This window comes from Eumetopias jubatus, unplaced genomic scaffold (assembly GCF_037043125.1).
Source record: "Eumetopias jubatus isolate StellerSeaLion01/CBP00866 unplaced genomic scaffold, mEumJub1_p1.0 scaffold_9, whole genome shotgun sequence".
Lineage (NCBI taxonomy): Eukaryota > Metazoa > Chordata > Mammalia > Carnivora > Otariidae > Eumetopias > Eumetopias jubatus.
The window spans coordinates 126,846,984-126,862,601 of NW_028274815.1; the positions used below are offsets into that span (position 1 = coordinate 126,846,984).

Consider the following 15,618-nt stretch of genomic DNA (forward strand, 5'->3'; position numbering starts at 1 on the left):
CAGAGCCTGGGGCTCCGGCGGGGGATGCGCGCCGGCCCGAGCGCCCCCAGCCCGCACGGGAGTCGTGCTCGCCATGGGTGAGTGGAGATCGGGCGCTGCCCGCGGGGGCGCCCCTGAGACCCCAGCCGCGCGCGCCCCGCGCCCCCATACGACCCAGTCGGGTGGGGACAGCAGGCTCTGCTGGGAGCTGGGAGGGGACGCGAGCGCACTTCCTTCCCTGCTTCTTTCTGCCCAGAAAAAAGTGAGCCGCTAGTGCTTTTTACTTGATAGCGCGAACTCCGGGCAGGCCCTGTCCTGACCGCTTCAAGCCTTACACCTCCCCGCGCAGGGGAAACTCCTCCTAGTCGGCAGATAAAGAAATGGAGGCTCCGAAAGGAGCAACTTGGTGAATCCCTTTGCTGAACACTTCTGTTCAGGAGGCCTCAGGAGGCTGCCATGAACAACAGAGACAAAACCTTCGCTTTGGAGGTATTCCATGAGAGGAGGCCGGAGATTAGAATCCAGAACTGGGAGAGGTGGGGGTGGGAGGAGAATAGGGAATTGCTTTGTTGCTACAGGGAACTGGGATTTCCATTTCTCTCTCTGGATCCAGAGCCTCACTCAGTCATTCAGTCATTCATCCCTCTACTGTGTGGCAGGGGCTGGGGACTCAGCCGTGAGCAAAGCAGACAACAATCCTCTCTTCCATGGAGCTGACATTCCAGTAGAGAAGCTGGAACGGAGTAAATGAATAAAATAATCTCCGAGGGCGATAAGATGCTATGGAACACAAAAAAATGAGGTGGTGTGAACTGCTGAGGGAAGTGGCTTCTTTAGGTAGGTAGGTACTGAAGGCCTCCCAGGGTAGGAGGCACTGGAGCCGAGATATCACTCAGAAGGAGTGGGTGTGCTAAGACCTGGAAAAAGAGCTACAAGCAGGCGGGCAGGGATACCATGTGCAAAGGCCATGAGGCACCAGTGGGTTGGTGTCAGGCCAGTGTGGCTGGAGCACAGTGGGCAAGGGGAGAAGATGGGGAGGGAGGTCAGAGAGTTAGGCAGGGGCTAGACTGTGTAGAACTTTGTAGGCCATGGCGAGAAGTTTAGGTTTTATTCCAAATAAAGCTGGAGAAGAGGTTTAAGCTGGGGTGGGACGTGACCTGAATTGTGTTTTAAAACTCCCTCTGGATTATGCTGTGGAGAATCATAATAGCTAACAGTGGCTATAAGGTAGGCAGGCATAGAGGTAGATATTACTATTATCCGCATTTGTAGATGGGGAAGCTCAGAGAGGTTAATGAGCTGCCTAAGGACACACAGCTATGGAGTAGAAAAGCTGGGCTAGAACCCCAGCACTCTGGCTTCAGCCTGCATTCCCAACGACTGTACCACCCTGCCTCTCATGCACAGTTATGGCACAACTGGTCGCCAACTCCAGGTCTGACTCCAGAGTCCATGCTCTTAACCCTCAAGGCACACTGCCCCGGAGCCTGAGGGAAACACAGACCCAGAGAGGTCCTCCCAAGGACACTCACCTTGACCCTGGTCCCTTGCACCTGCCTTTCCGATCCCTTTGCTGCCTCCTAAGTTAATTCAACAGCTCTTGACTGAGCATCTCAGGAGGACAGATGTGGGGCTGGGTGGAAGCAGGGGAAGGAGGGCTCTGTCCTCCCCACCATCCCAGGCTGCTTTCCCGGGCTTGGGCCCTGGGTATAGACCTGGATTCCAGCCACCATCCTCCCACTTCCAGGTGCATCGTCTAGTCTACTTCTCCGACCCTCCGCTTCCTCATCTATGAAATGACCCCTATCAAAGGCGCTTATCACAAGGCGGCTGTGAGAATGCCGTGAGAAAATGAACGAAAAGGGCTCAGCTCACCACCTGCCCGTGGTAAATGGTCCCTTCATGTGAGCTTTTCTTTTTTACCACACCCAGTGTTGGGACTCTGGAGTCAGTCCAGTCTCTGCTCTGTCACGTACAAACTCTCACCTTGGGCAATGTCTTCACCTCTCTGTGCCTCAGTTACGTCATCTGTAAAATGGGAATGACAGCCATGCCTGGGTCATAGGTTTGCTGTAGGGATTGAGTCAGCTGGAGCAGCTAGGGCTTCCAGGAGAGGAGGTACGCCTGGCTGTGGTGAGTGCTCCATATTAGCCGTGTTGGGGCGTTGGGAAACCAGCCCTCTGGGTGAGGATAGTTGCATAGTTCAGTGTCGCTCAGGCTTCTCCCTGGAACTTGAGGGAGAGCTGCGGCAGATCCCTGGCGGGGGAGGGTCCCAATGCATTGTGACCTCTGGTGGAGATGCTGTTCTGGTGTCACTAACAAGAGGCTCCCTGGGACTTGCAGCTGGTGATACATCCACCCGAAACCTGACTTTTTCCCCCTTCCCCTGCTCCCCAATTCTCTCCCTGGGAAGCTCTGTTCTCCACAGTGAGGGGCTTAGAGGACTAAGGGATTTTCTCCAGTGTGAGACAGCTTCACATATAACCTATCATTTTGTTTTGTTTCATTTAGAGAGGGAGGGAAGAAGGGGGAGAGAGAGTGTGTGTGCCTGGTGTGCGGGGAAGGCCGAGGGATGGAGGGAGAGGGAGAGAGAATCTTAAGCAGGCTTCGCACTCAGCACAGAGCCTGTTGTGGGGCTCGATCTCACAACCCTGAGATCATGACTTGAGCCGAAACCCGGGAGTCAGACGTTTAACTGACTGAGCTCCCCAGGCGCCCCTAGACAGATACTTAATAGAAAGGGGGAGCAGTTCCCAAACCTAGGCTGGGCCCTACTCTGGGGGCCAGGATTTACTCTACTTCCTGTGGAGTTTGGCCCCTTCCAGGCCCTAGACCTCTCCAAGGAGACCTCTGCCTCAAGAGCCAAGACCCTTCCTGTCTGGATTCCCTCAGCCCCCAAAGTCCCTTCATTCAATCTTCTGTTTATTCAACAAGTATTTACTGAGCGCCAGGAATTGTCCTCAGCATCAGGGAGACAGCTAAGGACAAACAAACAATTCCTGTCCTTTTGGGGTCAACATTCTGGTTGGAGAGAACAATAAATATGTAAAACATACAGTTCTTTCAGATGGTGAGAGGTACCTTGGAGGAAAACAAGGGCATTAGAAGTGCTGGGTGTGATGGGGGAGGTTGCACTTTTAAGAAGAGGGCCGGGGAAGGCCTCAGGAGAAGGTGATGTTTGAGCCAAGACCAGAGGGAAAGAGGGAAGGAATGGAGGGGGAGGGCTCTTCTGGCAGAGGTGACAGCTGGTAAAAGGCCTTGAGTTGAGTCACACAGGAATGAGGAAGAACAGCAAGGAAGCTGGCATGGCAGAGCAGAGAGAGAGAGAGAGAACGCAGGCAGATCCTGCAGAGCCTTGAAGGCCACTGTAAGGACTTCGGCTCTTTTCAGACTGAAGTGGGAACCCCGAGGGCTCTGAGCAGAATGACTCAGGCTTTCACAGGACCCCTGGGGCTGTCATGCAGCATTCTGCTAGGTTCAAATGTATCTGACGCGGCCCCCGCAATGCCACTTGCTGACACCTCCCTAGTCCGTCCCCAACGCAGTCCTGGGTTCATTCGGCAGAAACCTCACTGAGCCCCTCTGGGGTGTCAGGACAGGGCTGGGGCTCAGGAGGTGCAGACAGGAAGTCCCCAGTGCTGCCCTGCCCCGTTTAATAAGGAAGACACAGCGACAAACTTGGGATGGTGTCAGCAAGTGAAGGGGGAATGCAGAGTTGGTGGGAAGTGAAAAGTGTGGCTTGGAAAGTGGAGGAAGATGTACAGGAATTAGCCAGGGCCTCCCATGAATTACCTTAAGCAAAAAAAAAGAGAAGAGGAGGGGAGAGGAGGGAAGGGGTGGGTGGGGGAGGAGAGGGGAGGGAAGAGAAAAGAAAAACAAGTAGAAAGAAAAGAAAAAAAGATATTCCTTAGTCACTGGGAAGTCCATGGATTCAGGAGCTGGGGCTCAGACAGTGTTGTCAGGGACCCCCCCCCAAGGGGGATGATGGCCCCCAGCGGCTCCAGGCAGGTAAACTACCAGCTTAGGGCCTTCAGTGAGCCAACATGCTGCCCCAGGGTCAGCCACGTGGCTTTCATTGCTGCCCAGGGCCTGGGAACCTGCTGATTGGTCAGATCTGGGTCATGGACACGGCCCTGGAGCTAGGCAGTGGGGGTGGAGGTGGCAGCGGTCATTTTTATCCAAGCCAGGAGACCGAGAGGCAACACAGGGAAGGGCAGCGCCCCAACAGAGGGCGGGGGATGCCAAAGAACAGAAACCTACGACACAAGGCCCTTCGGGGAGGTGCCCATGAGCTGGAACTGAGGAGGATGAGCGGGCCTGTGGGGACACAGGCGGCGCAGCGGGGGGCGGGGGGCATGGAAATGGAGGGTGTGTGTGGAGAACAAGTGTTTGCAGGGCTTGGGGGAGGCAGGAGGGGAGGTGAGGACAGAGTCGGGGAGGGGAAGTGACTGAGGAGCTGGGCCAGGGTCACCGGCTCAGGTAGGGCCTGGGATGGCATGTGAAGGGGTTAGCACTTACAGAGCAGAGGCCACAGGAGCCAGGAAAGCTTAAGGAAGGGAATGTGCTTCCCTCGTGTTTCTAATGACCCTGACTCCTTGGGGGCTGCCCTTCATCCTTCCTTGGGGCACTGTTGGTTCACTCTGCTTTGTGACTGGGTTTTCCTGAGAGCTAAGGTGTCTGTATCTCCCCTCCAGCCCTGGCCCCGCACCCCTCTCTCTCTCACACCCCACCTATCTTTGATTGTCCTTCTTGCTTGAAGTCCGTTCCACAAAGCTCCTAAGTATATGGGTTTGGGAGTCAGATGGATCAGTGAGTCCTGATCTGGTTGCTTCCCAGCTGTGAGAACACTCTGAAACTTAATCTCTAAAATGGGAATAATTGCAGCTATACCGACTAGGGGTTATTATGAAGATGAGTTGAGAGACTAAAGTCTTTACATAGGGGAGCTGCTCCATAAATGACACCTGTTATTATTACTATTTTATTTCACCATTATTTTTGCTCTTCTGCTCTTAACCACTGTGACCCGAATCTGCCCCGATGCATTTTCCAGCGGGACCTGTGGACAGTCAACTTGGCCTCTGAGCCCCTTGGTTCCCTTTCAGCTCCAGAGGAACTGAGGAAATGGCAAACAAATTCTGTTTTCACTTGATTGCCTCACATGGCCTGGAGGAAACTTCCTTTCTGGCAGCAAGCTCCAGGAACTGAGGGAGATGGGGCAAAGGGAGGTGAAGACAGGATAGGACCCGGGTACCATCATCTTCCTAGGGTGCTCGTTGATGGTCATGAACAAGAAGCACAGGGCCAGCCAGGGAACCGGAGGGGGTGATTTCCCAGGGGGCAGAGTGGGAGGGATAAGGGTGAGCAGAAATGGGTGCCGAGCCTTCCACCAATGAAACTCTTCCCTCTGCACAAAAATTGCCTAACAGAGATGGGGAGAGGTAGAGGTAGGAGAGAACAGTGCAAAATCATAATATGCCAAGGTTTGGTAATGGGGTGGTTAAGGGTGCGGATTGTGGTGCCAGACGGCCCAGCTTTGAATCTAGGCTCAGCTAGATTCAAACTACTTTTGACCTTAGATAAGTCACTTCACCTCTGATGGTCAGTTTGTTCATTCATAAATAATTCAAAAGCCCACCACATGAACTTATATTAAATTAAATGTGTTATTGCACTTAAAGTGCTCAAAGCAGTGCCTGGTTGAGATACACTCAGTGAGTCTGACTGTAGTATTATGAATGTTCTTGTCAGGTCCAGGGTGGGTGTGGGTGAGATAGGTACTATTAGATTAATCTAGATGCTTCTAGAAATATCTAAGTGTAAGTATGTGAATTAAGAATTAAGAGTAACCTGTAACTGTGCTGCCAGTATGGGGGCTGTTAGCCCCATGTGGCTAGTTTTACATTTTAATTAATTAAAATTAAAATACAATTTTAAAATTCAGTCCCTTAATCACATTAGCCCCATTTTAAGTGCTCAGGAGCCACATGTGCTGGTGACTACTCTCTGCCCAGCTCAAGCCTTCCAAGTCTTGCCTCCATCCCCTGAGAATGAAATTCATTATTCTCTTCATGACCTAAAAAGTTCCATGTGACCTGGCCCCTGCCTACTTCGGCCTCATTATCTCCTCAGGTGGAGGTGGCTCCAGCCATCCTGGCCTCCTTGCTGAAAACACAATGATTAACAGCCTGAACGCTCTTGCTGCATCAGTCACCCACTTGCTGTGTGACCATGAGAAAGTTTCTTAACTTCTCTGAGTCTTGGAGGATGATGCTAAAAATACTATGTTATAGGGTTGTTGTAAGAATGAAATGAGTAGGGACTCCTGGGTGGCTCAGTCGTTAAGCGTCTGCCTTTGGCTCAGGTCATGATCCCAGGGTCCTGGGATCAAGTCCCGCATCAGGCTCCCCGCTCCTGCTTCTCCCTCTGCCTGCCACTCCCCCTACTTGGGCGCTCTCTCTTTGACAGATAAATAAAATCTTAAAAAAAAAAGAATTAAATGAGTAAGTGTGTGTAAAGTTCTTAAAACCGGGCCTGGCACTTAATAAGTGTCATATAAGCACTAGCTATTAATATTAATGGTTGTTGTTCAAACATACCAAAAACTGTCTTGCCTCAGGGCCTCTGTTTTTGCTCTTCCCTCCATCTAGAATGTTCTTCTCCCAGATTTTACATGGCTTTCACCCTCACTTAATTCAGATCTCTGCTCAAATCTTCCCTCTTTGAGAGGCCTTAACCAACTACCCTATTTAACACAGAACTCCTCCATTATTTTCAATCCACTTTCCTGGCTTTTTTAAATGACATCTTTCACCACCTGAAGTTATATATATATTTATTTATTGTCTGCCTTTTTCTACTAGAATATCAGGTCCTTGACAACACCACTGTATTGCCAGCTCCAAGAACACTGTTTGGCATGTTGTAGATGCTGAATAAATAAGTTTTTGAATGATTGGTGGGGTGGATGCATGGATGGTTGGGTAAGTGTGTGAATGGGTACGTAAGGGATGGAATCAGAGACTGGTGGATGAATGGATGTATTTGTGGGTAGTTGCATCAATAAACGGATGGTGAATTAAAGAGTATATAATGGACAGGTGGATGGATGAATATGTGGTAGATGGAGCAAATGGTTGGACGGAGGAGGGGATGATGGAGGGATGGATGGATAGATTGATTAATAAATAGATGGGTGAATAGATGGAGTAAATGGATGGATAGATGGATGACAAATGATGGTTGGATGCATGAATGCATGCATGGGTAGATGGATGGCTGCACCAGTGGATGGAGTGGATGGATGGATGGAGGGAGGGATGAAGGAGAGATGGAAGAAGAATGAAGTGGATGGCTGGATGGTGGATGAATGGATAGATGCATGAAAGCATGCATGAGTAGATGGGTGAGTGAATGAATGGATGGAGTGGGTGGGTGAATGAATGAAGTGGATGGATGGAGGGATGAAGGAAGAAGTGGATGGGTGGATGAATGGATTGATGGATGGATGGATCAGTAAATGGATAGATAGATGAATGATAGTAGATGGATAGAGGGGTGGGTGGATGAAGGAAGGAGTGGATGGATGGATGGATGAAAGATGGATAGATCAATAAGTGAGAGGATGGGTGGATGAGTGGACAGGTGAATAGATGGAGTAGCTGGATGGATAGATGAGGGGTTGACAGATGGAGGGGAAGTTCATGGATGGATGCTCTGGCGAGGAACCATCCTGAACTCTGCTCTTGTCACTTTTGTTTTCCAGGCCGTCCCCAACTGCTCCTGCCCCTGTGTGCCTCTGTGTCTTTGCTGGGTGGCCTGACCTTCGGTTATGAACTGGCAGTCGTATCAGGTGCCCTGCTGCCCCTGCAGCTTGACTTCGGGCTTTCCTGCTTGGAGCAGGAGCTCCTGGTGGGCAGCCTGCTCCTGGGGGCTCTCCTTGCCTCCCTGGTGGGGGGCGTCCTCATCGACCAGTATGGCAGAAAACAAGCCATCCTCGGCAGCAATGTGGTGCTTCTGGCAGGCAGCCTGAGCCTTAGCCTGGCTGGCTCCCTGGCCTGGCTTGTCCTGGGCCGCTTGGTGGCTGGCTTTGCCATCTCCCTCTCCTCCATGGCCTGCTGTATTTATGTGTCAGAGCTGGTGGGGCCCCGGCAGCGGGGAGTGCTGGTGTCCCTCTATGAGGCCGGCATCACCCTGGGCATCCTGCTCTCCTATGCACTCAACTACGCATTAGCTGGTGCCCCCGGGGGATGGCGGCATATGTTCGGCTGGGCCGCGGTACCTGCTCTTCTGCAGTCCCTCAGCCTCTTCTGTCTCCCTGCTGGGACCACTGAGGCGGCAGCCCGCAGGGACCTCATTCCTCTCCAGGGAGGTGAGGCCACCAAGCTGGGGAGGCCAAGATACTCCCTTCTGGACCTCTTTAGGGCCCGGGATAACATGCGAGGCCGGACCATGGTGGGGCTAGGGCTGGTGATTTTCCAGCAACTAACGGGGCAGCCCAACGTGCTGTGCTATGCTTCTACCATATTCCACTCAGTCGGCTTCCGTGGGGGCTCCTCAGCTGTGCTGGCCTCTGTGGGACTCGGCGCCGTGAAGGTGGTGTCCACCCTGACGGCCCTGGGGCTGGTGGACCGAGCAGGCCGCAGGGCCCTGTTACTGGCTGGCTGTGCCCTCATGGCCCTGTCGGTCAGCGGCATCGGGCTCGTCAGCTTCGCCGCGCCCATGGACTCCAGCCCAAGTTGCCTGGCCGTGCCCAACGCCAGCAGGCCGGCAGGCCTCCCTGGAGACTCGAGCCTGCCAGGGGCCGTCGTAAGTCCACCTCCACTGCCAGTGACCAGTGAGAACCAAGGGAAGCCAGTCCCCCCAACCTCTATGAAAATCAAGCCCCATCCCAAAGCTGGGAACCGCACAGCTCCTCCCCTGCCGGCCTTAGGCACCGCCGCCCCTGCGCCCCCTTCTGCCCCCGAGCACGCCCTGCAGCACTGGACCGCGCTGGTCTGCATGATGGTCTTTGTGAGCGCCTTCTCCTTTGGATTTGGACCAGGTAGGTGGGAGGTCTCTGGCAGGAAACTCAGCAGCCTCTACCCCACCCAGCGGAAGGGGTGGGGACCCTGCCAGTCAGGGTCTCAGAGGGACACTAGAGGGGGCCTGACCGCAAAGCCAATGAAGCTTACGCTTTTAGGGCTCCTTGCCTACTTGCAGGCACTCCTTCCAAGGGCCTAATTTTCTGTTTGTAGTTTTTTTCTTATAGAGGGCCCCAAATTATTTAAGCTTCTGGCCTCATAAAACCTGAATTTGCCCCTGGATAGATCACTCAAAGGGTTTACTCGAAAGGGGTTCTTGGGGCACCTGGGTGGCTCAGTCGGTTAGGCGCCTGCTTTCGACTCAGGTTCGAGCCCCACATTGGGCTCCCTGCTCGGCGGGGAGCCTGCTTCTCCCTCTGCCTCTGCCTGCCGCTCCCCCTGCTTGTGCTCTCTCTCTCTGTCAAATAAATAAATAAAACCTTAAAGAGAAAGGGTTCTTGCAGCAGTGTGGGGGAGGCAGTGGGAGGACTGGGTGTCAGGGGCCTGAGATTCTGCTTGAGTCACGTCGTTGGGGGGCTGTCCGCTGGACCATGGGTGCCAGGCCCCAGTCCCCGCCCCAGCCCGGGACTTCTCCCTGCTTTCTGTCCTAGTGACCTGGCTTGTCCTCAGCGAGATCTATCCCGTGGCGATCCGAGGCAGAGCCTTCGCCTTCTGCAACAGCTTCAACTGGGCTAGCAACCTCCTTGTCAGCCTCTCCTTCCTCCACCTCATCGGTGAGTTCTCTGACCTAATGCCATGGTCCAGTTCCTTCTAGATCCAGGAACAGCTGCCTGGGGTGAGCTCTTGTTGGCTCAGCAAGATTGCCTGCCCATGCCCGGCTGGAAGGCTGTAAGATTCTGATGCCCAGGCCTGGGGCATATACCAGCCCCTGAAGTCAGGGCGGGTGGGGGACTGCTTCACCCAACCATGTGTACAGAGGTGGGGGGGATGGTTCCTTGAAGGAAAAGTGGGGTGCTAGTATCAGCAAAGGGGAGCGGAGAGGCCAGCAGACAAAGACAAGAGAAGACATGACCTTCGAGGCTTTTACCCTTGGTAATTCCAGGCTCCATCAATGAGTGGGCCCGGGAGGTGAGGCTGAAGGAGGGGAAGAGCCTCCATCTGGAAGCTGGCTCTGATTGGTGTGGTAGGGGAGCGGACAAACTACCGGTGGGGGGATGGGGGAGTCTGGAGGCCTGAGTGTGGGGCCATTTTCTTCATTGCAGCCCGAAGGCCCTCGCATTAAAGCAGGGGAGTTTTTGAAAATTTCCTTCTTGTAGCCGAAGAACTATTCTGTAAATAAAACTCTGTGCAGAATGTTAAATTCTCCAGGCCTGATAGCAGGTCTACACCCACACTAGTGAGAATGTATCTGAGACCAGTCGGTACCTGAGTGGCCACCTTTTTTATTCTAAACCGGCTCCAATAGGCTCGTGCCCACCTGCCGGCAGGAAGGTTTTCTCATGTCTAGTTTGGTGACACTCTCTCTTCCTACCTGGCATTCGAACCCCATCTGAGCCATGGTGGGGTGCAGTGGGAGTTATCTGGGCCCAGAACACCGGAAAGGGTCTCTGAGTTGCTGAGATGCTCCTGGTCCAAGGAGCCAAGGTGGGAGGGGCTCCTTCCTTGTGAGCCCCAAGGCACAGTTCTTAGAGCTCAGTTATTTTCCTATTTTCTGCAGCCAAGTGTTTCGTCCTCAAAGGCACAGCCCCTGGGAAAGGCTGGTAGAAGAACATGTCCACTGTGCCTGTCTCCAGCCCCACCCCTCCCACCCCCCCACCCCCCCACCCCCCCACCCCCCCACCCCCCCACCCTCCCCTTGTGTGAGGATTAAGTGGAGGCCCAGCTGGTCCGGGGAGGATGCTCAGAGGTCATGATCTCTAGAGGTGAGAATGGCTGGGGAGTGGTCTGGAAGTCAGACACAGGCTGCATGGGCTGAAACTCGATTCCCTGGATGCTCAGTTCATTCACCCAATAACCAGTTTGTAGAATTTCAGAGGATGTTTTTTGTTTTGGGGCTGGGCTTGGCCAAGGCTGTGTCCTGCAACTACTTTGCTGCGGAAGTGAATGCCATTTCCTCTCCATTCATGTTTTCAGATTATGACCTCACTCCTCTGGGGAGTGTTTTAGATGTGGGTGAGCGGGGTTTCCCATACCGACCTGATGCCCGTGTCTGTGTTTGCGAGTCCGGGCCCCGGCCCTTTGCCTGCCTCTGGGATAACCAGTCCAGCTCCCACTTTAAGGCACTTATCTGACAGCTTGTTGTTTTAATTCTGCACATCAAACATCTGGAGAATGTGCTTTTGAGTGAACTGATTTGCAGCGCCCCTGCCCACGCTCCTGCCTTCCTGTTCCCAGGCACCATCGGCTTGTCCTGGACCTTCCTGCTCTACGGGCTGACGGCTGTCCTCGGCCTGGGCTTCATCTATGCATTTGTCCCTGAAACAAAAGGCCAGTCTTTGGCAGAGATAGACCAGCAGTTCCAGAAGAGACGGTAAGAGGACACAGGGCTAGGCTGGGCCTCAGGAAGGACTCACGTCAAATCCTGAGCAAATGAGTTCAGGATTTACCTGCGTACTTTCTCTTTGCAAGAGAGTGTTTTTCTCCTTGTCCTGATTCCCTTAGTGCCTGGACACCATCGGTTTTGTTCTTGTCTTTGTACAGGAGCTGTTTTCCTGGAGTTGTTTGTGTCTTCCTACAGCAGAGTTTCATTTAACTTTAAGGCCCAGCTCATGGGAATTTTAAAACCATGCAGTTATGGAATCACATGAGGTCAGAGCAGCAGAATCTTAGAGTCATGGAAGCTTAGAGAAAATGGTATAACTCTGGCCTTTTAAAGTCACACACAGAACTGTGGGCTTAATCTACTCATTCAGCAGGTGTTTATTAAGTCCCTACTACATGCCAGGCCATGTCTGGACCTTAGGAAACGTGGCCGAGTAAGACGGGCAAGGTCCTTGTCCTCACGGAGCTTCCATTCTGGAGGAGAAGGGGGACAGAAAATAAACAAGCCAACAAATGCAGCAACAAGAGCATTTTGGCTAGTGATACGTATCGGAAGAAAAGGAAACAGAGTGAAGTGTGTTGAGAAGGCCTGACTGGCAGAGTGGGGGACAGAGGGGCAGGGAGTTGTGGGTGGTTAGAGAGAGGAGGCCCCTCTAAGGAGGTGCAATTTAAGTTCGTGAGAAGGAGACAGCCATGTAAAGATGAGGGAGAGGAGCATTCCAGGTAAAGAGAACAACAGGTGCAAAAGCCCTGAGGTTGGGAGTGTATCCGGCATATGCAAGGAAGCACAAGGAAGCCAGTGTGGCTGGAATAGAGGGAGGGAGGGTGGCAGGAGGGGTAGACGATCAGATCAGCCAAGCTGGTAGGAGCTCGATCATGTAAGGTCTTTAGATCATAGAGAGGAGTGGAGAATCTTAGCATCATGGGGACTTGTGCCATTCAAATAAGAGAAGAGAGGAATAGGAGCAGCAGAAAGGCCCTAAAAACACTACCATCCTACATATCCTTGGCAAATGCCCCTGGTTACTTCTTGTAGTAAAGGGAATCATCAGCACCTGACCGTCCGTTCTATTCCTGGGAGGCCCTAAAGGACTAAAAAAAAAATAAATCATCTACGAGGGAGTCGGAACTCACCTCCTGCAGCTGCCTGCCAAGTCCCAGCCCAACACAGCCCCTGAAGGGACGCAGAACTGGTCCAGTGTAAAAGCCTTCAACCTGCTCCACTCGACCCCAGAGGGTGGCTCTGCCAGTGGAGCACCCCCAGTGTGTTGGCTGTCCCCTCTGCAGGCCCCTCAGTGGCCCAACCCTGTTGGTTAGGAAATAGATCTGGCTGCTCAGAATAGTCCAGATGTAGAGCACCAGGGCTGGGGTGGCAGCTGTGCTTCGAGAGGTCATCCAGGGTCCCACACTCCTTCTCTCCAGTTGCTCTGCCGTCTCTTCGATAATTATTTTTCCCACATGGCCTATGCGGGTGAGCCACCAGGGGCCTGCGAGAGGGGAGGGAGAGAGGGTAGACACAGCCTGAAAGATGCACAAGTCATTCCCACCCGCATCCTTTGGACAGAACCTGGCTATACCTACATGGGGGGCGGGGGAGGCTGAGAAACGGGCTTTCACCTGGGGAGCCATGTGCCCAGCTAAAAATCAAGGGTACTGTAACTAGGCTTAAGGGGGGGATACAGATACTAGGAGCCACCTGGAATCTCTGCCATCCTGGCTTTCTTGGGAGAATATTCCAGAACCCCTCCTCTGGGAGAGGCGCTAAGGAGGCAGAAAGGCAGTTAGAAGCCAGCTTTGGGGTAAAGCAGGATGTAATTGCAGCCAAGGGGAGTGTCAAGCTGGACCTGGGGACTTGGGGTCGCATGGTGGGGCCTGGGCCAGGCTGTGGGGCAAGGAAGCTGAGTCTGCCATGACTTTAGGAGGAGACAGAAAGTTAGGGGGCTTTGCCAGGGTCTGGCAGTCATCACTTCAGTCCCTATAGTTCAGATATGAGTCCCTGACATCAGAGGCCACAGAGACCCGCCTCCCCCGCTCACTCTCTGCTTGACAGGTTCGCCCTGAGTTTTGGCCACAGGCAGAGCTCCACCAGCATCCCGTACACCCGCATCGAGGTCTCTGCCACCTCCTGAGGAGTCCATCTGCCTGGAAGATGCTGGAACCATGGCTTTAGCAGACAGTCTCCAGCTTCCTGCTTGCCTGGCCCCTGCAGCACAAGGTCTCGGAGGTCCTGTAAGTCATCCCTGCTCCAGGAGAGGTCTTTTGGGCCCTGGTGAAAGAGGAGAACGTTTGAGAACCCAAAAGTCTTCATTTTGAATCTCAGGCTCTGAGGTGCCCTGAGGATCTGCCTTCTTGCCTCAGTTTCCCCATTGTCTCTGCACGTCCCTGCAGTACTTACAATGACAACATCTCATGGAGTCTGTTGCTTTCTCAGAGAACATCTCGGGTACCAGCCCTGGAAGGAAGTCTTCTCTGGCATCACTCCCAAACCCAGATGAGGATACTATATTCTCTGCTCTCTTTTCCCATCTGGCTGGGACTTTCTGGTGAGGGGAAGCCTGCTTTTGTCATTCACCAGCAACTCAGACTGGTGGAGAAGATGCTTGAGTTCCAGGCCTGCTCCTCTGGTGTCATGGCGGTATGGCCATAGGCCTCAGTTTTCCCCATATGTACAATGGGCGACCTGGACCAAGGAGTTCTTAAGATCACTTCCGATATCAATGAGCTAGAATTCTAAGTGCTGCTAATACAGTGCATATTCAGCATGGGCCCTGCTCTCAAGTAGCTGGCCATCTCTTTAGGGAATGCCAGTTTTAATTAGGGGAACAGTAAATAGAATTCCAGAATCGTGGGGAATAAAATCCAAGAGCTGCCACGGTGCATGAAGCCAGCTACAGGCGCTGTTTCCAGGGTGGTGCGGGAGAGCTTTGCAGAACGGAGGTGGGTTTGGAGGCCGACAAGCCCAGCTGTTGGTGTTGCCTGTCTCCTGGCCGCTGTTGACCTTGTCAACAACCCGTGACTAACAGCTTTCCCTAGCCTCAGTTCCCACACCTGCAGAATGGGAATGATTAGGCACCTGGGGGTGTGCTTAACCCCTGTCTTCCTGCAGGAGGGTCTTCAGCTGGTCCCATTCAGCTAGTCAGGGCCTGAGGGGGCGGTTTCTGCTCACCCTCAGTTACCCAGGTCCCCATCTTTGGGACATTGTTAAGGGTCAGCCCCCGACGGGTGAGTCAGATGGAGACTGAGCAAGGAGCTCAGGCCAGAAGTCACCAGAGGAAGGGCCTGGCAAGAGTGAGTTGCTGGATGCTGAGGAAAATGAAGGGCTAAAGCAGACCCAGGGAGCTGGTGTGGGACAACACTTCGTCATCTGTGCCTGCTGCATGCCCACAGGACTCTGGCCTCTCATCTTCTCTCCTCCCGTTCTAGATGCTTCCCTTGTACCCAGGGGTGTGCGGGAGGTCCCTCCTACTACCTTGTGAGAGCCCATTGTTAAGTTTTCGGGACTTTTGCCAACTGGTTGTTAAACACAGCCTTTTAAAGATATTAAATTATTGAATATTTCAATAAATTATATTAAAAGCGAAAGTAATAAATACTAAAACCTCATCACTTCCTTACTTTGCTACATTTCACTATCATGGGTGCTCTTGAGGCTACTTGTCTATAGTGTGTCTTATGAGAGACACGGGAGATCCTGATTCTGCGTACAGGGCATCATGCCCATGGGGGGTGACTTGGCAGCACAGGGATGGGAGAGTGCTACAAGGCAGGGCTGGACTTATTGTTTCCTTGATGTTCCAGCCTTAAGAATGTGGTGGATCAAATGTTAACAATGCAAATTAACCTTGTGAGTGTGTCTGTGGTGTCTGTAGCTGAGACATGGCGAGTGGCACTAAAACTTGAGGGAATATTCTTTCACTTTTGAACGCTATTACCCAATGCAGCAAACAAGTTGCCCCCATCATCGATGAAGGCATTCTGACCTACATCTTCCTTGTTTTACTTTCGTCTGACTCATTAATGTCAACAAAAAATTTCCACCCACGTTCATGTCGAAACTTCACTCGCTCTGCAGAGA

General features: G+C 52.9%; 1 protein-coding gene across 1 annotated transcript; it reads left to right on the forward strand.

The window, feature by feature from the left end:
- Nucleotides 1–15,065, forward strand: SLC2A10 (solute carrier family 2 member 10). Its single transcript, XM_028122008.2, has 5 exons — nt 1–77; nt 7,745–9,022; nt 9,653–9,775; nt 11,397–11,532; nt 13,594–15,065. Exons 1-5 carry the CDS (start codon nt 74–76, stop codon nt 13,670–13,672), a joined length of 1,620 nt encoding a protein of 539 aa, XP_027977809.1. The 5' UTR covers nt 1–73; the 3' UTR covers nt 13,673–15,065.
- The last annotated feature ends 553 nt before the right edge of the window (nt 15,066–15,618 follow it).